Source organism: Aphelocoma coerulescens, chromosome 3 (genome assembly GCF_041296385.1).
Source record: "Aphelocoma coerulescens isolate FSJ_1873_10779 chromosome 3, UR_Acoe_1.0, whole genome shotgun sequence".
In the NCBI taxonomy this organism is placed as follows: domain Eukaryota; kingdom Metazoa; phylum Chordata; class Aves; order Passeriformes; family Corvidae; genus Aphelocoma; species Aphelocoma coerulescens.
Genome location: NC_091016.1, coordinates 99,800,399 through 99,823,030, shown reverse-complemented (window position 1 = coordinate 99,823,030; position 22,632 = coordinate 99,800,399). Strand labels below are relative to the sequence as shown.

Here is a 22,632-nt window from a genome sequence, read left to right as displayed (position 1 = left end):
GAAGTTTAAAAAATTCAGGATTTAGTTACAGCTTCCATTGCACAGTTACTGTGGCTCAGCTGACACTTGTTAACTTGCTTTCTGAACCCTGTGACAAACAAGTAACAATAGTAGTTATGTCATCAGAGAGCTGAAATTCTATGGAAAAACTCCAATGTGTGGTTGCACTTTCTACCATTCCATTTTACAGATGCAGTGAAGTCTGGCCATCCAGTACCTTTTCCATCCTTTGCTAAGAACCTCTTGATATCTCTGTGCAAAGAGGTCTCCTTCCAGGTGAAGTGTATGTCCTGCTTCAAGATACTGCGCTCACATATGGAATTAACGGCTCATTTCAGGTTTGTGTAGGGCGTTGTCTTTATAATGTGAACATCCGTAGATCAATGACAGATACGCAGACGTGCTTTTTGTGGTACTAGTGGATTTCAGGGCAGCTAGGACCATCTGAATGTTGACTTCCTGAATAAACAATCAAAAGCCTGCCCCCTTAGCTTTACCCTGCACTGCAGAAAGCTGATCAATGTCAGGATCCTTTTTGATTTTCTGTAACGGAACAACAAAAGTTGGTCTCTGTTCCACTATTTCTAAGCTGATTTTGAAAATGTGCAGTCAACAACAATAAGCATCAATCAAAGTGCTAGCTTTGGAAATTAGCACCTAATTCTCTTCAAATTTCAGAGACTAGATACATGTTGCATGGTTTTGTTGGCAAGCTAGTAGGTGGGTTAAAGTACATAGAGGACACTGTTTCCCTGTATTGCTGTAGCTAGTAGGTAATATTTCGAGTACATCTGAAAGTTTAAAAATGTTTCAGGTTGTGATATAACCTCTTCATGTTTTTAATCCATTCTAGAACACGTTGTCATAATTCTGGGCCTATGGCACTGTCAAAGAAAAGCATCTCCCAGGTTGCAGAGATATTTAAAACAAAAGGTCACTGTGAGAACTGTGATGAGCTGTTTGCTGATAAGAATCAGATGACCCAGCATAAACAAACCACTCAACATAACATTAGAGTTTTTAGTACACTGGAAGAGTCCATCTTGATGTTCTGCCATGTCAGTGGAAAACATAAAAATCAGTCCCATTTATGCCACATTGTGGATCGGTCAAGACCACTGCTTAAAAGACATTTGAGTCCAAGTGAGTCCACCCGTGAAATGGGGTCTACTCCTTCAAAACGGAAGAGTTATTTAAAAGATAAAAGCGAAGATAAAGTAGCAAACCAAAGTCAAGGTAGTGCTTGCAAAGTAAAAGCCTGGTTTTGTGAATGCCTTCAAAAGTTTTTTACAGAAGAGTCAGTAGAAAAGCACATTTTATCAGCAAATAGGATCTGTCACAAGTGTGCTGTGTGCGGAAAGCTGGCTGAAAACTCAAGCATTATCCGCCTGCATATGAGTCGATTCCATGGAGGAGCACACTTGACTAATTTTCTTCTCTGGTGCAGAGCATGCTCTGTAGATCTAAGAGAAGAGGATATTATGGGACACATAACTGAATTTCATGGTGGACATAGTTACTACTATGAGCAGGAAGCTGTAGAAGATGAACCTATGCCATCTGCTTCCGACGCAGTGAGCATTTCTGCAGGTGAAGATAAAGACTGCATTTCCAGCCCTGTTGAGCTCTCCCCTGAAAGTGGTCCTGTTGTGGGAAAATGGCAGTGCCGCATTTGTGAGGAGATGTTTGAGTCTGAAGAGAGCGTTAAACAACATTGCATGTCCTTAGAAAGCCACGCATTTCACAGGTACTCTTGTGGCTTATGTAGAAGTCATTTTCGGAAAGTAGGAACACTACAGCGGCACTTCCAAGAGCATCATAATCAGGAGATACAGACTAAATACTTCTGTGGCCTTTGTGGTAATCTCTTCTTCGACACAGAAGAAGAATTTCTAATCCATTACAAGGAGATTCATAGTGTGGACTATACATTTGTGCCTGAGCAGATGGAACTATCAATAAAAAAGGATGAGGACTTCCTCCCAGTTGAACAAGGAGACCTTTTAACCTGTGGTTGCCGGACAACTTACGTCTCCAAAATAAACAGGAGGAATGATTATGAGAATTGTCAGAAATCCATGCTGCAAAAAGGAAACTTATGGTTTCGATGCTGCTTGTGTTCTGCAACGGCACAGAATATTGCTGATTTGAACAGTCATCTCAAGAGTCACACATCAGTGAAACCTAAAGGAGAGATGTATGTTGTTAGATGTGCTGCATGCAACAAAAACTTTGATGATCTTCATAGCGCGCATCAGCACTACCATGGGAAACACTGCTTCTTGCAGAAACCTGATCTATCAAGTCTTGCATCAGAATCAGAAGACACAGTATTCAAGTTTGCAGCAAGTGGGGCTTGTGTGGTCAGAAAACCTCACATGCAACGATTTCAAGCATCTCCATCCAAAACTCAGGACAGACCACAATTGTCTCCTCTTCAGGGCCCAATAGAGGGAAAGAAAATAAAAAATGAGGACTCAGAACAGTCTGAAGAACTTAGCGAAAGTATGTGGAAAATTTCTTTCAACATTAGAAAATTACTGCTGTCCTTAGCACACTCTGTTTCATTGTCAGTGCATGTCACATACCATTTAGTTACATCCAGTCTATAAATGAGCTCAGAATTTAGTACTTGTTATTTCTCACATACTGAATTCTCAGTACTTGAATTTCCAAAACTCAGACTCCACAATGTATTGTTATATGCCACATGTATGAAGTCTTGGAAAAAAACAGACAGAAAGGCAGATGTAAGAATCCTGAGACTCAAACATTTGATTTTCAAATTATTTGGGGGCATAATTTGGTGTTAAAAGGAAGAGGACTATCAAGGATGCCCCAATTAGGGATCTAACGCCTAGAAGTGTAAAAATGATCTATCATACACATTCAAAAGAAACTTGTCTTCTTTATATATATAAATATTTATGAACCTGTTAGTGCTTTCTCTGTGGGCAGTCCTGTTATATCACCATCATCACAGCTTTCTTAGCTTGCCGAAAAGCAGTATCAGCTGAGAATTTATATTCCCAGTATGTATTGTTTTTTTCCCTCAAGCATGCAATTTTTTTTTTCAAGTTCATTATCACTTCTAAGAATGACATTGAGAAGGCTGAATGTGTACCTTGTGTTCAGAAATTGGAAGTGTTTCTTAATTACTAGTGGTGTCATAATGCTTTTGATTAAGAGGTTGACGTTTATGTTAGAAGTATAGCAAAAAGTGCATGTCTAAACATTTTATGTGTTTTTATGCATGCAAGCAATTGAATGGCACAGAGACTTGCCATAGTCGGGGGGGCACAGTTGAATATTAAATGAGTTATTAAAATAACAGGACAACAGCTTTCTGTGCTTACCAGAAAACTGTCGAGGTCTATACCATCATATTGCCAGACTCTGCTCTTCTCTCTAATTAGTGCATTATTAAATGCTACTTCAGTTGATTTTAAAATCTATGCAGTCACCAAATAACGTAATGTTTTGTAACTTTCCTGGTAACTTTTCACTTACATAAATGAAGGCAAGAATTTTCAAAAGCATGTTGGTTGACCAGAAAGTCACATGATTTGAAATTTGTCTTTTTTATCCCATTGAAGATGGTGAACTTCCTGATCTTGACTACCTGAGTACCATGACTCATATTGTGTTGGTGGATCTGGACAACTGGGGAAGCTTTTTCACACAGCTGCCAGCTAACCTGAACCAAGGGACATTTATCTGGGGTTTTCAAGGTAAAAAATGTTTGGAGGAAATTAAAAGATAAGATTAACAAGTCTACACGTGTACTTGAGCAGAGATTCCTTGAATCTGAGAGAATGAAGAACAGGAGCAAGTAGCCACTAGAGCTTTTAAAGTCACAGTGTCACAGGCACTGTGTAACAGAAATGTTCTTAAACTTTTCAAACTCAGTCTAAACCTCCACTGCTCCTATTATTCCTTTTAGAATATTGTTCCAGAATTGTGGAACTGTTTAGGAGTCTTTCTGGCTTCCATCATGAACTTACTTAAGCTGTATCATATTTTCATAATTATCAGAACATCCATAATACTCAGAGATTATTTTAACTCCTAAGTCCTTCTCATAAGGCTGTGATTTTTTGTTTTGATTTGTTTTTTTTAGTTCCAGAAGGTATGATTTTGCCTTCTTACATTTTTAATTTTGTTCTGTCTCTGGCTTGTTCTTTAAAGGGTGACCTTGGTCATCCTGTACAACAATAGGTGTACATCCCATCTTGAAGATAGCAGTGATTGATACCAGTGATTGATGGAACTCACATTGTCATGAGTTTCATAGAATGATAGAATGGTTTTGGTTGAAAGGACCTTAAAGATCATACTGTTTTGCAAAGTCTGCCAGTAGCATCCTTTTAACTTGATACTTTTGTTTATCTGACTGTTTTTGAAGCAACTTCTTGTCCACCTCATGCTTTTTCTACCAGTTTTCTCTGTATATGCCTTTATAATGTTTTTGTCTGTGGTACATTGATTTCTTCACTAAAGTGTAGATAAGGGATAGTTTAAGAATATTTATGGCCTGAAACACAGGTGTCATCTTACCAGATTTGTAGGTTGGGTATGTTTTACACTTAGTACATACTATGGCACTGCACTTCCTTGCTAAGTGTTTTTGATTATCTATTCCCATAGAAGACAATCAAGAATATTCTGAAAGATGAGAGTTGTTACGCTGCTCAGGTTGGACAGAAAGGCCTATTGATGCCTGGGTCACTTTTTTTTCCCCCTCTTAGGAACAGATTTTCCAGTTAGCTGATGAAGGCAAACCAAGTATGGCCGTTAATGTAAAGTGTTAGGGATTCAAACAGTCATCTGTGCTCCTGGACCTGTAATCTGGTATCTGCTTGTTAGGATTTTTAGGGACAAATCCTCTGATCTTCCCTGTTAAAGCAAGTTATTCTCCTGAGTTTTGTGTTCTACTCCAGCATTACTTCTGTATCGCCTACCTGTATTGTCATTACCTTTGGCCTTTCTGTAACAGCATTCCTGTACATATGCAAGCTGCAGAAAGTACTAAATTGGGAGTTTTAAATCATAGAATGTTAAGGGATTGGAATGGACCTTAGAGATCATCTCGTCCCAACCCCCCTGCAGTGGGCAGGGGCACTTCCCACTGGACCAGGTTGCTCAAGGCCTTATCAACCTGGCTTGTAATGCTGGTGGGGTTGAGACATCCAAGACCTCCTTGAGCAACCTGTTCCAGTGTCTAACCATCCTCACAGTAGAAACTTTCATTCTGCTGTCTAACCTAAATTTCTCCTCTTTCAGTTTGTACCAGTTCCTCCTTGTCCAGTCCTCTTACAGTTCCTGACAAAGAGTCCCTCTGGCTTCCCTGAGGCCCCTTGAAATACTGGAAGGTTGCTGTGAGGTCTCCACACAACCTTTTCTCCAGGCTGAACAGCTCCAACTTTCTCAGCCTGTCTTCATAAGGCTGGTGCTCTTATCAACTGTCCTCTTATCAACTTCCTGACCCTCCTCTGGACTTGTTCCATGTCCTTCTTATACTGGGGATACCAGAACTAGTCACAATAGTCCAGATTGGGTCTCAAAAGATAAACAAGATAAAAGATATCTTACACTTTCCATATTATACCTTTTGGTCCTAGATTTCTATTTCATCCATGCTGCTTGGTTGCTTCATTTATGTACATTCTCTTTTCTATATGCCTGAATAACCTCTTGGTTGTTCTTACTATCTTTTTTAAAGCTTTGCCCAGCTTAAACATCTGGGCAGATTTCACTTCACCTGTGCACTCCTTGAATTCTATTGTGATTTGGGGTTTGGTTGTAGTTTTTAATTGCTGAAGGCTTGTTTATTTCTACAGTTATTCACTCAATCTACTTGGCCTTGGAAAAACTTTTTCTACTGATAAGAAACTATTAGGAATCTGACTGGAAGAAATGTCTGGTGACTCTGTCTGGGTTTTATGAAGAATTATTTAGTAAAGAAGAATTTCCCCACATGAATTCAGACACTGGCTTTCAGTCATACTTTTTATTCTATCTAATTTACTCAAAACTAATTTCTCATTAGTTGACTTAAGCTTGTTTGCTATGACAAGGTCTTCTGTGCTGTTACTGTTTTCCAAGGTTGAAACCTGGTTTTGATTCATTAAGAAAAAGTTGGTTGAACCTAGGGATGTCTGAGCTGTATTGTCAGAAACTTCTATTCTCTGGCTTAAGAGAAAGAACTAATCATAGTATAACCATAGTGTTACTGGTGTATCATTAGGAACCCCTACTAATACAATACTCTTACCCAAAGGTACCTTTGGGCTGGGTAAGACTCTGTGCCCAGAGATGTTCCAAACACAGATGCCTGATGGCACAGCACAGCCCATATCAGCACCACTCAGTTCCCTACTTCCAGATGGGTTTGCTGCATGCAGGCTGCCTCATGGGAATGGCCCCTGAAGCATGTGAACTAAAAAGATATGCTAAAGAGTTACTTGTGAATGTTTCTGAGAGAAACATTTACCAGTTTATTGGTGTAAACTATATTGGTTTTGAGCCTGGGAACACTAAGGCTCCCAGGCACATCTGGATGTAGTGTTGTAGGTGCCCTCTCATAATAATAGTTTGCATAGTTAGTTGAGGCATGCTGTTCTTGTTTGTTTAACCTGTGAAAATACAGCATCATTTTTTCCTGCATTTCCCAAATGGCATTTCTGAAATTTTAGTTATTTTTATATTATATATCTGCATTATTTCTATTATTCCTGTTTGTAGTATAGCCTTAGCTTTGCTTTGAGTTCCTCCATTGTATTGTCTGGACTCTGTATTGTTTCTGTCTTCAGATACTCAGTTGTCTTTCATTCATTTGTGAGCTAACAGACTGAATAAATGCAGGTCTGTCATTGTTTTCAGCTGCCCTGGTCAAATGCTTGTGTTGTACATTTATGCAGCCAAAAAACAGGGCTGGCGATTTCAAGTCTTTCCCAAATAGCAGTGACTGAGGGCTGTCGCAGCGGATGGGAACTTGCAAATAGCATTTTTTTTCTCATGGACAGATACCACTAAATCATTTCTGTGTAGACTCTTCATAAATCTTTGAGATCATTCTTGATACCATCTTCTTGCCATAAGGCGAAAAGCAGAGTCGGGAGGGAACAGGAGAAATCTACTGAGAAATGCTTTTCTTTGTCAGACTGCAGGTGGACATGTTGGCATTAACCATCCTCTGCAGCCTGTTTACTTGAGCATTGGTTTCCCATGTCCTCACATGAAGTGCCATCAGTGACTGCTTTCATTTTCCATTCAAAATCTTTTCTCACATCCAGCCACTCTGTCATCTAGCAGATAATGCAACATTTTTTCCTCCATGTTGCAGACCCATTATTTCTTAGCCATTGGAATGTTACAAAATTCTTGGTCACTCTGATCAAGTTGTCCTTCCATTTGCTTGCCTTTTTATGGTGTCATATGTATTTTTATGGTGCAAGCTCCTCTGGTTTTCCCTCTCTTGTGAGACTTCCTGCTTCTTTCCCTTGCAACTTGTTTCAGTCTGGTACTGGTTTTGTCTGTAGCAGGCACTTTACTCAGCTCATCTTTATTATCTAGCTATTTTCTCAGCCAGTAACTATATGCTTAGCATACTGTTTAGAAAATTCCTGCACTTTTTTCCCAGTTGTAGCCTCATTTTGCTTATCCTTGACTGCATCCAAGGGTTTGTCAGGACTCTGTCATTGTTTCAGCTGTTCTCCAGTTCTTGGATCCGCTTTTTAATGAGTTCTGACATGATGTGTCAGGCAGTTACAGTGCATGTTGACTGTTACTCCTGTAGTACAGGTTTCCCTAAGAGAAGCATTTCTGTTACTTGTACTGTTTCCACAGCTCTTCTGATTCTGCACATTAACCATAACTGGACTTCAAACTGGAGAAAAACACATCGTTGTGTTCTAAAAGCATATGATATCCAGAAGATAAGTCAGGATTTGCAAGAAAAAGATCTTACAAAATTGAATGAGTAGTATCAGGCTAGCTATTTTGTTTTGCCTTCTTTCTAAAGAACAAGAGGGTTGGGGAATTTTGGTTATATGTTTTTCTTAGCTTTCATATTGGTCAACATGAATTCTGTCTTTGAAGACATTTTATTTGCTTTTGCCTTCTTGCGTTCTTAATTCATAGAGGCATTTCTGCCCAAACCCACACTTTGTTTGTTTTTCATGTTTGGTTTTTATTATTATTAATAATATTCCTCTTCACTGTATAGGAGGATACAGCAACTGGAAGCCTCCAGTGCATTGCAAAATTTACAATTATCTTAAGAGGATTGGATGTTTCTTTCTTCATCCACGTTGCAGTACCAGAAGAGAAGCAGCAGACTTTGCTCTCTGTGTTCATGTAAGTTAGGGCACGCTTGCTTTTTTTGTTGTGTCCTGTACCCAGAGAAGGGTGGCAGACGGTATCTGCTACTGATGTTAAGCACTGATTGCAGATGACATTTTTAGATTCTTTCCATGAGATTTCTGTGTCCACTATAAAGAGTGATAAACCTGGATTGAGTGGAGACAGATGGTCAAGAAGTGATTTAAAAATCAGCCCAAATAGGACAACAGTCTGTTGTGGAGGGGGAGGGAGCTGGTTAGGGAATGAAGAGTAAAACACCTGTACTTATTACAGTTTCTGTTCAAGAGTGATTGTAACTCCTTCGTCTCTCTTCAGGTAGCCCAAATCTCGAGCCATCTTTACAATGGAGTTGAATGGGTGCCAGTTTCACAGACTCTGTTGAGCTGCCAAAGAGCAGTTCCTTTATTCAGTAGACCTTGGGCTTTGGCAGGGTTGGGGATGTGCAGGTGAGGGACGGGAATCTGGGATGCCGTGGGGACTCGTGTTCCTAAAGTAGAATCATAAATTGTTCAGGTTAAAGGTCTTTTCCAAGTCCAGCCATCAACCCAGCACTACCACCGTCATTAAGCCATGTCCTTAAGTGCCATATCCACATGATTTTTGAGCACTTCCAGGGATGGTGACTCCACTGCTTCTCTGGGCAGCCTGTTCCAATGCTTGGCAACCATTTCAGTGGAAACGTAAACCTCCCCGATGCAGCTTGAAGCCATATAGTGCTTTATCAGTTAGGTAAAATTACTAGCTATCTAATTATATAAACACATTTTTGCAACAGTGGTTTTATGTTTCATTATGCTTTTTATGTTACTCTTAAAATGCTCTGCACAGATGACTTCTTTTATGTGGAGACAGTTCTAAAATGCTGCTTTTTAGGAATTTATTCCGTACTCCATCTGAACTGTTCTGGTAGCTATTACCTGCATCTACTGTACACAGAGAAGAAATGAGCATCCAGCTTTTAAAACAGTGCCTTTCACAGTGGCATAATGTGGCTTGGATCATAAAAGCAGGAATAAATTGCTGTAGAAAACTTTCCAATGAAGACCTGTCTTGCACAAAGCCAGCCACATGCCATGAGATAAAAACATGATCTCTGTTCAACACTTGTCATTTGTTTCCCTATAGGCTGGTCGTCTGGATGAGCACCTGCCCAAGCAAATTCCTTTCACTGTACTTTCTGGAGACAAAAGCTTCCTGGAACTGGAAAACCAATTTAAAATGACCCAGCGACCAGCTCGCATCCTGAATCCTCACCATATTGAAGGAGACATGATGTGTGCCTTGCTAAACAGCATTTCAGATACCACAAAAGGTAGAAAGTAAACATTAAACACAATTTTTCAAGTAAACTGATAGTTCTTTCCAATAAAACAATGGAACGCTTACACTAGTAATATAAACTGTTGCTTGGTGCTTCTTGTATTGTAGTGGTATTTCAATGAACAAGAGATCAGAAAATCATGCTTTGGGCATGTTTTGAAAACAGACTTAATTAAGCATTTTCATTCAGTATAACAAACTGACATCCCTGTATTCTTTATTCTAGCAGGAGACAAAAGTGATGTTTGAGTCTGAAAACTCCTTTCTAGTTAAAGAAGGAGTTAAAGCACTCCTATGCATATTTATCAATTTGTACTCAGATCTGTTTGGCTTGATTTATGCTGTGTCTGAAACAAATGTGACCCTGCTAAAGCATCATTTCTCAAAATACTTCTGCCTATTTTAACTCTGACCTCCTGGCTACTTCCTGTCATTTGATAATTGTCTTCACTGGCACATGACTCACACATCCATTTGGAGAAAAAAATCTCAGTGGAAGTTTTTAAGTTCTCTAAAGTGCCAGATTCTAATGGCATGCTAAAATGATCACATTGGTTTTATATAGGATAATCAAAGAGGATTGAGCCAGCTCATTTTCATGCAAAGAGTACCAGAGCTGAGATGGAGTGTTAATACTTGTCAGTATTTTGAAGCATTTTGATGTTTTCCTAGAAGGCCTGACATTTCTCTGTAGACATTTTTGCTTTTTCTGGCTTCTTGTTGTGGTTTTGGGGGATTGCAAATTCAGGGTATATTACTGAAAGCTGTTTCTGAATTCGCCCTAAACTGTTCTCTGAAAAATTACACTGCTAGTCTTGATGCAAGTTTATGAGAGCTATAACATGGTGCTGCTGTTCCACCAAGAAGATTAAAGTGAAGTGCTATCTCTGAATGATGAATTGGCATTGATTGATTAAAGGGAAAAAAATAAGATAATTAAATAATTTTCCAGAAAAAAATTGTGGTGAGCTGGAATTGATTTAAGTGCTTTTGATACCGAAAAGGTGCTTAATAGAGTTTTCTGGCCACCCCAAGCATTTGCTGATCTCGATTTTTCAGGTGGATTATGGAGATACTCCCAGCCAGATGCAACCGTACCAGTAAAATTTCTTGGCATAGTTAATTACAGAATTGTCACTTTCATCAGTGGAGTTCATTTTCTCAGTGGGGAGGGGTTTTCCATAAAGCTACACCTCCCCTGGTGTCAATAAAGGCTGGGAGATGATCTGATGCACATCAGCCCTGCTGAGAAGGACTTGGGGGGGTGCTGGTGGATGAGAGGCTGGGTATAACCAAGCAATGTTCACTTGCAGCCCAGAAAGCCAAACATATCCAAAGCAGCATGGCCTGCAGGGCAAGGGAGGGGATTCTGTCCCTGTGCTCTGCTCTGGTGAGACCCCACCTGCAGTGCTGCATCCATCTCTGGGGACCCCAGCACAGGAAGGACATGGACCTGTTGGAATGAGTCCAGAGAAAGCCATGAAGATGATCAGAGAGCTGGATCACCTCTCCTATGAGGAAAAGCTGAGAGGGTTGGAGTTCTTCAGCCCGAAAAAGAGAAGGCCTTGGAGTAACTGAATTGCAGCCCTCCAGTACTTGAAGGAAGCCTACAGGAATGATGGAGAGGGGCTTTGTACAAGGGCATAGAGAGATAGAACAAGGGGAGATGGCTCTAAACTGAAAGAGAGTGTGTTCAGGTTTGATATTAGGAAGAAATTCTTTACTATGAGTGTGGTGAGGCACTGGAGCAGGTTGCCTGCAGAAGTTGTGGATGCCCCATCCGTGGAAGTGCTCAAGGCTAGGTTGGATGGGACTTTGAGCAACCTGGTCTTCTGGAAAGTGTCCCTGCCTATGGCAGGGGAGTTGGAATCAGATAATCTTTTAGGTTCCTTCCAATCCAAATCGTTTTGTGATATTATGCATTATTGCATTCCCAGTACAAAGTTTTCTTTTAGAGTTTATTAAAATTCTTAGACTGATAGATCTCTTGTAATGTAATTAGAGCTATATATAATTGTATATTAATATGGGTGGCTGGTTTTGCTTCGTGGACTTTTTGCATATTCTTTGGGAGGAGGAGTTGGAAGAGAGCTGTAACTTGCAAGCAGTTGATTCAGCTGTATGGGCTTCACTTCTGGTATAGTTTGGTGTGCAACTTAAAGATAAGAGACCATGAGGAGAGGGGAATGACTGTTTTGCTATATAGGGGTACTTTACCTCCTTGCCTGGGTCATTTTTCTAGTATAGCTTTATTTGCTGGCTCAGAGGTAATGACTTTGATCTAACCCTTTTCTGTGTATAAACTATACTCCAGTATGTTTTTTAAAATTGGTCTTGCTTCAGAATTTTCCGAATTTAACCTTTCTTTCAATGTCCTTTACTACATTAATATTTACTATTACGGCAGTTGGCCCTACCCAGAGGCTGCAAACCTTAACTTGCTGGCTGGCTGCTCATTGTGCATTCCACTTAAGTTATGCATGTGGTCACTGTAAAAAAAAAAAAATCCTTGAGCAGGAAGTTGATGGAATGACACGTGATTCCTTTGGCTGTTGGCATTCCTTAGCAAACTTGTAAAGAACAGAATTGCCCCCTTTTTTAGTTAGTTTCAGCAAGGGGGGACCCAGACATCAAGAGCTGCCTTTGTCTCCCCCTCCTGTATTAAAACAGAGTCTTACAAAATTCACTGTTTGTAATAGGTCTGTATTCACTGCATAGTGGGATGAAGTTGTTACCAAGAGTTTATAAAGCTTTTCTTTGAAAAGGGAAAGCCACCACATTGTACACACATAGTGTTGCTCAGCAACATCAGCCATCATTTGCAAGTCTTAATGTGGCAAAACCAGTATTGGAGGATTGAGATGGAAAGTTGTACAGCGTATCATAGGCTGGTATAACTTGTTGACCTGTTACAGAAGAGCAGCTGAGTATAAGGAAATGCAAACAAGAATTGCTTGCTTTGTGACTTTCTCAAGCCTATGGCTATTCTGGAGAGAGAAGTAAGTGAGAAACACAACAGAGAATCATGTTGAAAAATATGACTGTTGTTGGTATTGGATGAGCTGCAAGATGAAAAAGCTCTTTCCCTAAATCACCTTCACGGAGCTATCATTAGCTTCTGAGCATCTCGATTGTGTTTGGATGTGGCAATTTGACAGGTGCATCTTGTGAACCATTTTACTAGCACAACTGCTGTGGGAACTGTGATACTGCATTAATTTTAAAATAAATAAAAATAAAAGTTCCTGCATATGTTGCAATACTATACCAACTGTATGTTACTATAGGAAACTCTTGGTTGGAGGAAATGCTTGAATTTCCTTTAAGGTATGAAAAGAGTAGGCATTCTTACTTGTTCTCTGCTGCTGCCAAGCCTGAGCTCATAAATGAAGAAGGTTTTTGGTTTTATGCTGAAGCCACAACACATGATGGGAGCTTTGTGCATGTTAATCAAGTAGTTTGGGAAGTGCAGAAGAGAAGAATTTTCAATGTCTTTCTTTGTAACAAAAAATTTCTAGTGTGCAGAAAAATATCATTATTCCATTGTCTATGCCTTGTGATATCCTGTGGGTTGAAAGTACAGCAAGTACACTTTTAATGAGTGCTGGACAATGTTGAGGGCAAAGATGATGGTAGGTTGGGGTTACCATATCCATCTGGACACTGACAGGAGTGCCGCAACTTTTTGGTTCACAAGTTATTTTTGTGTAAGTTGATGTCTTTAGCTCAACTGTATCTCTCCCAGTTATGCTCAAATGAGATCCTTCAGTGACTGCACTTTTATGTAAAACAGACTCTTTTAAATAATAAGAGCAATTTTTTTAAGTATTTCTTATCCTTTCTTTTGAAGAGCTAGTCTGTCTCACGAGCTTGTCAAAATCAGTGGTGTGCTTAATGTAGTGTTATCTGCCAAATAGCCACTGTACCTCTTTCACTGACCCATAAAGTACATTTCACTGTGCTCAAATGGAGTTGTCAGCCTGCATCTTCAATCTGCTACTCTTGCCTGAAGTGTTTAAATACTACCAAATGCAGCTTCTGTGAGAGCTTTTATGTTTGGAAGAGCAGGACTTCAGTTCATTTTGATGAATGCTTCTAAGCTTCCTAGCTCCCACTATGCCCAAAGGCTTTTGTTTTACGTACAGCCAACAAAAGAATTTAAGAGGACAAAAGAACAAATTTATAGAAGACATTGAGAATAGTTGCTTTCCTTCTCAATAGTCAAGATTTTCATGGGTGAAAATCCATGTGTGGTCCAGTTTGAGGTCCAGTGTGAATGCTACATGTCCCATCTCTGCTTTTTCCAAACCTTTAGTTAACAGATTGCAAATGACTAAAGTTAGGTCACAGCCTCCTGCCCCCACTTCCCTGAATGTGAAGGGCATGAGCATCTGCAGTGTGATGCACCATGAATGAATTACAGTTTCTGTAGTAAGAATATATTCCTCTATTACAGCAGCCACAGCTTATTGCAGTACAGAGTGATAAGAAAGTCGCCCTTCAGTTGTAACCTTGTGTTTAGCTACAACAGGAAGTTACTGCTGAGTTTGGTATGTCAGAGGCATCTCCTGTGTGCATCTGTGAATGTATGTGTATGCCCTAGGGAGAAAGCGATGGACTGAGATCTAAGGTAATGAGCCTGAACAATAATTTGTAGGCCAGTGGATGAACTGGGAAGACCTCACCACTGAGATCATACAAAAAAATTCTTGAGATTTAGCTTAAAATCTGGTTTTGAATTTGAGAGAGGTGTCTAAGATAAAGGTTAGATGAAAGTCTGAGTGACCATTACTATATTGGCCACAGTTCCCAAGAAGTGCAATTGGAGGAGAGCGATGGCTTGAGAGCTTTATTTTCATTTGTCCTACTCTTGAATGAGCAGATGAACGAGCAACTGTAGGCAGAGATACATAGAGTGAAGCTTGCTTTGCATGGAGGAAGAGAGGTCTTACATGATGTAACCCTCGGCAGGGAGTAGCTCTACTTGCATTTACAGATTATGTTACCTTAATGAAGAGAGATTAGAGCATAAGTATTGGGGAAGAGTATGTGGCAAGGATCCTCCAGGGACATAGGAAAGAAGGAATAAAAAAAAAGCTTCTGGAAGCCAAGGGAACAGTATTTTAAAGGCAGCATGGTCGCACATACCAAATGTGATTGCTAACAAAGGTAAGGGTGGGGTACTGATCTTAAGTTTTTGGCTAAGTATTTACTAGGATCCCGAAATGAGGTAACAAATGGTATCCATGATGTAGCACTAAAACTCCAGATACCAGCTGTAAAAGGAAAAGGGTCAGTGGTTGGAGAGACAGTGTAATGTGAATGTCGCTGTTCACTGGAATGGGAAAGAGGCAGGTGAGATTGGGAGTTACTGAAAAGACTAAGAGAAGGAGTATTTTAGGAGAGAAGGGGCAGTGTGGGGTGTGAGACTACATGGGAAACAAGAGGTGTGTTTTGTGGTAAGGGAGCAGGATGAAGGTTAGCAAAGGGAAATCGCGTCTCTGCTGGTAAACCTAATGGAAATTATGAAAGGGATGGTGGTGACCGGGGAGGTTGCAAAAGAAGATGATCAGACATAGTGGGGGGGAGTTACCCTGAGCCATGTGGGCAACTAAGTTCAAGCTGTGGTGCTGTGATGTCAGGCGCTTACATTCTGTGAAAGTTACCAGTCTCTCCCCAGAACAGGTTTCTGAGAGATGCATAAAATGTCAAAAAATCACTATGAGCTCTATATTCATCCAGTGTTTGCTGTCCTGTTTTCTCATTCTTCCAGCAGGAATATGTCAGTATGTGAGGACAATAGCGAGCAGTAGGATTTCTTTTGAAAGAACAGGTACAGTCAGTGGTTCTTAGCTGATGGGCGTTTGACAAAATGTACTAGAGAATAGTACAAGAGATTTTAAGATGTCTTGCCTCTGAAACTGGGCAACTGCTTTTCCTCTGACACCAGAGGAGTTGGGAGCTATATCATGTGCAGAGCATTTTGACAAGAGAGACAGGACATGCCTGATTTCTCAAAATAAAACATTCTTCATTAGAAGATGCCTGGAGTATCAGGAGTGTATGCTGACAAAGTGTGGGCTGGATGAGAAAACTGAGGTGGATTGAAAACTGGCTGAACAGCCAGGCCTGGAACATAGTGATCAATGGCATGAAGTTCAGATGGGAGTCAGAACCCAGCTGGGTCCCACTACTGGGACTGATGTACGTTAATGTACATTAATGACCTAGGTGATGGGGCAGAGTATACCTACAGCAAGTGTGTTGATGACACAAAACTGGGAGTGCCCGTTTGTACACCAGAGGAACTGTGCTGCCATCCAGAGGAACCTTGACAGGGGAGAAGTGGGCTGTCAGTGAACCTCATGAAGTTCAACAAAGGGAAGTGCAGCGGTTCTGCATGTGGGGGGGAACAGCCCCAGGCACCAGTATATGCTGACCAAGAGCCAAACAGCTGGGGAAATGACTTTGTAGGAGAGGACCTGGGACCCTGGTGGACACTAAGTTGGCCATGAGCTAGTGTGTGCTCTGGTGGCTAAGAGGTCCAACAGTACCCTGGGGTGCATTAAGAAGATTGTTGCCAGCAGGTTGAGGAAGGTGATTGTTTCACTTTACTCAGTCAGTTGATATCTAACAAGTTTGGAGCTCCCCCATACACTGTTTTTTCAGTAATACACAAAAGCTATCTGGACGTAGTCCTGGGCAGTGGATGATTCTGCTTGAGCTAGGAGGCTGGACAATACAACTTCCAGAGGTCCCTTCCAATCTCCACCATTCTATGACATTGCCTGATGAGTCTGGTGACCTTTTATGATGGAGCAACTGCAATAGTTGACAAGGGAAGGCTGTTATGTTATCTGCCTAGGCTTCTGTAAGGGCTTAACACAGTCCCACATGACATCCTTATCTCCAAGTTGAAGAGATGTGGATTTGATGGATTGACTTGGTGGTGGATAAGGAATTGGCTGGATGGACATAGAGAGCTGTGGTCATTGGCTCCATGTCAAAGTGGAGGCCAGTGACAAGTTGTGACCCCCATGGCTCTGTTTTGGGACTGGTGCTCTTCAATATCTTCATTAGTAACACAGACAGTGGAATCGAGGGCACCCTCAGCAGATTTGCAGATGCCATGAAGCTGAGCGGTGCAATTGACACACCTGAAGGACAGGATGTCATCCAGGAAGACCTGGACATACTTGAGAAGTGGGCCCATGAGAACCTCATGAAGTTCAACAAGGCCAAGTGCAAGGTGCTGCACCTGGGTTGGGGTAATTCCAGACATGAGTACAGCCTGGGAGGAGAACTGCATGAGAACAGAGCAGTGGAGAAGGACTTGGGCATTCTCATGGATGAAAAGCTGGACGTGAGCCAACAGTGTGCGGTCACAGCCCAGGTGGCCAACTGCATCCTGGGCTGCATCAAAAGAGGAGGTCAAGGAAGGGGTTTCTGCCCCTCTACTCTGCCCTTATGGGACTTCAGCTGGAATGCTGTGTCCATTTCTGGGGTCCTCAGCACCCCTTAGCAAGGATATCCCTTCCGGGCCTATGCTTGCTAACCTATGACAGCTAGAAAGACATGGATCTGTTCAAGTAGGTCCAGAGGAGACCACAAAGATGATCAGAGAGTAGGGAAAAAAAGGCTGACAGGGTTGTGGTTGTTCAACCTGGAGAAGAGAAGGCTCCGAGGAGACTTCCAATTTTTAAAGGAGGCTTAAGAAAACGAGGGACTTTTTATGTGGGCAGATAGTGACAGGACAAGGGGGAATGGTTTTGTAATGAAAGAAGGAAGATTTGGATTAGATGGTAGGAAGAAGTTACTTACTCAGTGTGTAAGTGAGACGCTTGACCAGTTGCCCAGAAAAGCTGTGGATGCCCCATCCCTGGAAGTGTTTTTATGTCATATGTATTTATGCCAAGAATTGAGGTAGGGAGTCATTGCTTCAACTGTTCCACCTCTAACAGGTATAAGACTTTTTAGAGCAGTCTGAGATGTCTTCCAGGCTGGAAGATTAAAAGGATAGTTAATGAGGGAGAAGCTACTTGTGAAAAGCCTTTCCTTTGCACTTTTTCCTCCCTTTCATTAGTAATTGTAGTGACTGCTTTTGGGGGAGGAGGGGGTGTGGATTTTTCTTTCCTTTCTTTTGTTTGCTTTGGAAAATGAGGTAAAAATTAGTATCTCTTCTGCTCAGAAATAGTAGGCAGCTCCAAAAAGAGTTTGCAGTCAGTCTGCCAAGTGAGTGGAGAAAGACCATTTTAACTGCAGTGTATATCTATTTCTGGCATTTTTTTGGGTTGCTGATCGCTGTTTTGACACCAGCTGTTGGAATTTTTTTATTCCTGGAATTGGGAAAGTCAGCAAGGTTCAAACAGGTTATGTGTGAGAGGTTTGAAAACAAATTTTGAAAAGTGTACCTGACACTTTGAATACCTAAGTTGGGTAATTGAAAATGCCAGAAGTCACACAGTCAGTAAATTAGATGGCCATATCGGAATGTTCTTTGCTGGTTAATGTAATCAGAAGTACATTGATGTATTCATAAATGTGATGACTTTAAGGGGAGTGCTTCTGTTGGTATGACTGTAGGAGACCTTGTTGATTGCTAATACTGTAAGACCTCATTACAGAGACCATCTCCCAAAATAGCAATAGCCTGTAGCAGGAGGAGAATGAATGCATAACATGACTCATTGGCTTGGTTTTTAACCTGTACTTTACTGAGGCTCTGTTTAATGGGGAAAAAACAACCAGGAAAAAACTAAACAAACCAAACAAACCCTGCACCACCTTAGGTACACAAATCCCTACTAGACACTTCAAAATAGAGCAGTCCTGGAGCTGGAAACCAGCCTTGTGAAGAGCATTATTAAGAAAGGGAAAGGTTGCGGAGTTTTGGCTGGGCTGGGTTGTGATGAATTAACAGATTAAACGAAGTGTATCAACTTTCTGCTTATATGAGACTTGAACAGCAACATCTGCTGAATTGCACTGCTTGGTTGAGTTTTAGCACTCCATTGTTCAAATGCAGTATTTGGGCAATAAAATAAAGCTGCAGTCGTGTGTAGGCAGAGATGTGCTAAGGCACTTCTCATAATTAAATCCTTGATACATTTTATAGAAAGTGAGTAATTTATAGAAAGTGAGTCATTTTTTAATTACTGAATATCACAAAAAACCCCACAAATACAGTAGACACGGTAGCTTCTGCAGCTATTATTTCTTGTTACTGCTTTAGCATAATAAAAAATTGAATAAATATGCCTGTAGATTATGGGGAGAAGGGGAAGAAGGTAGCTGAAAACTGTCTCTTGAGTTGCTGTCTTAAACTACCACTGGAATGTATTTTTCTCTTGATGTTTTTTAGATCATAACAAGTCTACTGTTCAAATCAATTGATGTTACAGTAAGAGAAATGCAAGAGAGGCTGTTAATATCTTTATTAGAAGCAATGTGTAATTTGTTTCATTTGTGCATTTAAGGTTCAGATAGTGAAGAGGATGAAGATATGAAAGAAACAGTGAAGAGGAGCTTAGAAGAAATAAACAAACAGGAAGGTCTGTTAATTTTTATGTTTCGGTGTTCGAGAGCACTATTAATTATGGAATATACAGAAACTAAACTTACAATCAGTTTTACAGCAAGTGACCTCTTAGGAATACTCTCTAAACTATGCTGGACAGTCTTGAGTAGTGAAGAATGCTGTGATGAGGTATAAATAAAAAAAATTCTAACCTGAAAAGTATGCTAGCAGACTAAAAATCTGTTTCATTGGGACACCAGGGTACTGATCAATTGAAGACTTGACTGGGTTCACTTTGCACCAGTTTAGTATGCCTATTGTCTCAGAGTAGAACTATTGACTAAATACTTGAACTTCTGAATAAATAGTTGAAGATTAGGAATCATTTCACAATAAAGCACTCTGGTCTCCTAAAAGAGCTGTAGATTTTTGCACAAGGTTGAATCAGCAGCACATCTGTCTGTTCACATCCTATCTTATGTTATCTGAAATTGTTTTCATCCTTTTGCTGTTGAGCTTACTGGTGGTGTTTAATGTAGTCATGCATTTTTGGTGACAGACCACAATGTACTTTGAAAATAATTTATTGTTGAAAGGCTTGATGATTCTTCCCCTCCACCTGATGGAAGTAAAATAAACTAAAAGAAACCGAAAAAGTTGTACAAGCTCAGTGATAAAACTGATAACAGAATGTTATGTTCCCAGAATTTGTTCAGTTATAAGTTTACCAAGTGTTACTAAATACTGTTGTTAAATGTCCAGCATTCATCTCCAGCACTGAAAGTTTGGTGCACTCAGGCCTCCCTCCCTAGTACTGGATAGCAGTGGCATTTGGTGCATAGAGGAGGTCCCACTTCTGGTGCTGCAGTGCAGAGCCATCTGACCTTATGAAGCAGTCTGCCTTCAGATGAGTCACACCTTATTATTGGACCTTATTCTGGATTTTTGCACAGGCTTAGTGGCTAACTAACGACATATTTTAATGCAAGCAGTTGTCTGCAAACGGTTTTCTGTCTTTGTTTGTTTTTGTTTGTTTCTGTGACCATGTAATATTTTTCTCTAAGAAACTCTGTTTTATCAGTAGTTCTGGATATTACAGGAAAGTCCAGGTGCATGGGAGAGCAGTCATTGATATGATCTCTGTTCCAAATCTCAGCCTTGCATAAAACAGCCCAGCAATTATTAAAGTTTTAAAATTCTATTTCCTTTTTCATAAGAACAGACAGCTCTTTCTTTTTAACAGGATGTGCTTGTGTCCTCCTAAAGCAGAAGATGAATAATTTCATGAATGACAGTGTGTCTGAAAGCTGCTTTAATTTTTCCAGCTATACTATTGATATTAATATTTGCTGTACATACAAACCTTGTCTAATTTATGGTATTTGATCGCTAACACCAAGAAATTAGTGCCCAAAGCAACCTAAATGTAATGCAAAAACAGAGTTTCTTTTTTGAATAATATGAAAGTTGTTTGAGATTAAGAAGCCAGATGAGTGCAATGCAATTTTCCTCCCCACCATCAAAACTGTTACAGCCCTGATCTAGACTGTTCTTACAGTTGATAAGACTTTTTATCTACTTGTCTGGCCTACCTAGTAAGAGTGACAACACCGGTGCCAAGTCAGAATGTAGGTTATGGACACATCTCTGGCTAAGGAACTGGAACAAAAATACTGAAACCTCTCTGCTTGTTATGTGTATGTGGGTTTTTTTCCAATACTTAGTTAATTTTTCTTGGGACATACATATGGGTTCTGATCTTGCTATTATTTTGACCAGTAAATACATAGTTGCATTATGGTCTTGAACTAATCATTGGGCTGCTCTTAGTTAATACAGTTGAATGTTGTAGAGGTGTTTTCCATATTTTGTAGTGTTGAAAAGATAGTATACAACTGAAGGAGAGAAAATATTTTCATCTGTTTCTCAGGGGTTTTTTTGCAGTCTGCTGACATTGCCCACAGAAGTAAGCTTGTGCTTTATGTAGTAATATTAAGGTAGTTGTGTTTATGGCTAGTTATCACCTGCAGTTTAAGATTATAATCTTTTTTTATTTATGCAGAACTGCAGGATGCAGAACTGCAAGATGCAGAACTGCAAGAAGCTATCAAAAGGAGCCTCGAGGAAATGTAAATGAAGATACTTCAGTACACTAACACCATGCCATCAGAACTGCTCACAAAAATGGAAGCTTGCTTATATATTTACAAGGATTCAGAAATGCCACTTTAAAAGCATCTGTATCTGGAATTCTTAGATTAATAATCTAATCCTCTGTCATACTGATGAACAGCTGGAGTTTATTCATATTCACAGCAATGTGTTATGTTTGATAAAAATAAATTTTTAAGCCTTTTCATATTTGTTTCTAATGGGTGATGACTAAGTGTCTCCAATTTAGCTGTTTAAGGTATTGCCTAATTAGTAGGCTGGTCTTACTAGGTATTTTGGGGTTCCTGGTTGATCAATTGGGTTTTTTTTAAATTGGTTCTTGTATTGAATTTTTTTTGTCACAAACTGTCATTGTCTTTATTTACTTTTTCATGTGGTCTTTGCAGCAGATAAAAATAGTAAAGTCCAGTTATCTCAGATTTGCCTGGCTAATCTTGTTATAAAGAGAAGCTTAGATCCCAGGTTTGTTGAACATATGGCCTAACTCTTGCCTGTGGCTGGTCTCACTTCATAGACCATAATTTTGTGTCTGTCCTGTTTGTTATGTATGTCAGAATCAGGACCGCAGGCTGTACAGTTAGTTTACCAGCTTTATTTTTATAAATGTGTTTGTTTTTTCAATAGTGGTAGAGTATTTGGATTTGATGGCTTAAAGTTTGACGAGTTCATTGCCTCTCCCTTACCTGAGGCAGGAACAACCTTTTAAGGGAGCAGAATCTAAATAAACTTCCTAGTTTCTGTTTGGAATACATGTGAGAGGATTTAAACTGTAATATTTCTATATACTTTGGTCTTTGCTCTCTTCTGTTCATGAAGAGGTGGCATTGGATAAATGAATGTAAATGTGCTAATTATTTTTGTACTGTCTTTATTTTAAGTGAAATTATTTCTGTGTTTAAAATTATCTATGTCATCTTTTTCAGTTTTGTTTAAAAATACCTATGCAAACTTTACCAGCTTTACCAGCCTGTTATACTTCAGTTATTGATTGCTGTCAATCAGTAAGAAATCTCAATATAATAAAATGTCAACTTAATTCTTTTTTATGATTCACTCACCTTGCGAGTTTGCTTCTACCTGCTGTACCCTTAAATACTCATTATGCAAGCAGATACTTTTTGTAAAGAATAAGAGGCAGGGAAGGCTGGATTTTTCTCACTATTCCAAAGAGTCAGCATAACTACAGCTGTTTGTCATCATGCTTAGAAAAGCTGGAAGACTGACACTGGTTTATTTCTAATCACAACTCTGATGCAATT

General features: G+C 39.9%; 1 protein-coding gene across 3 annotated transcripts in view; it reads left to right on the top strand.

Annotated features, from left to right (window-relative positions):
* Positions 1 to 22,422, top strand: part of ZNF451 (zinc finger protein 451) — a 36,899-nt gene extending 14,477 nt beyond the window's left edge. For all 3 annotated transcript variants that reach the window (XM_069011393.1, XM_069011394.1, XM_069011395.1), the window contains exons 9-15: positions 191 to 338; positions 854 to 2,505; positions 3,597 to 3,731; positions 8,228 to 8,358; positions 9,490 to 9,676; positions 19,161 to 19,235; positions 21,264 to 22,422. In XM_069011393.1, coding sequence (XP_068867494.1) covers positions 191 to 338; positions 854 to 2,505; positions 3,597 to 3,731; positions 8,228 to 8,358; positions 9,490 to 9,676; positions 19,161 to 19,235; positions 21,264 to 21,334 — 2,399 coding nt within the window. In that variant the 3' untranslated portion in view covers positions 21,335 to 22,422. The remainder of the gene's footprint in view (positions 1 to 190; positions 339 to 853; positions 2,506 to 3,596; positions 3,732 to 8,227; positions 8,359 to 9,489; positions 9,677 to 19,160; positions 19,236 to 21,263) is intronic.
* The last annotated feature ends 210 nt before the right edge of the window (positions 22,423 to 22,632 follow it).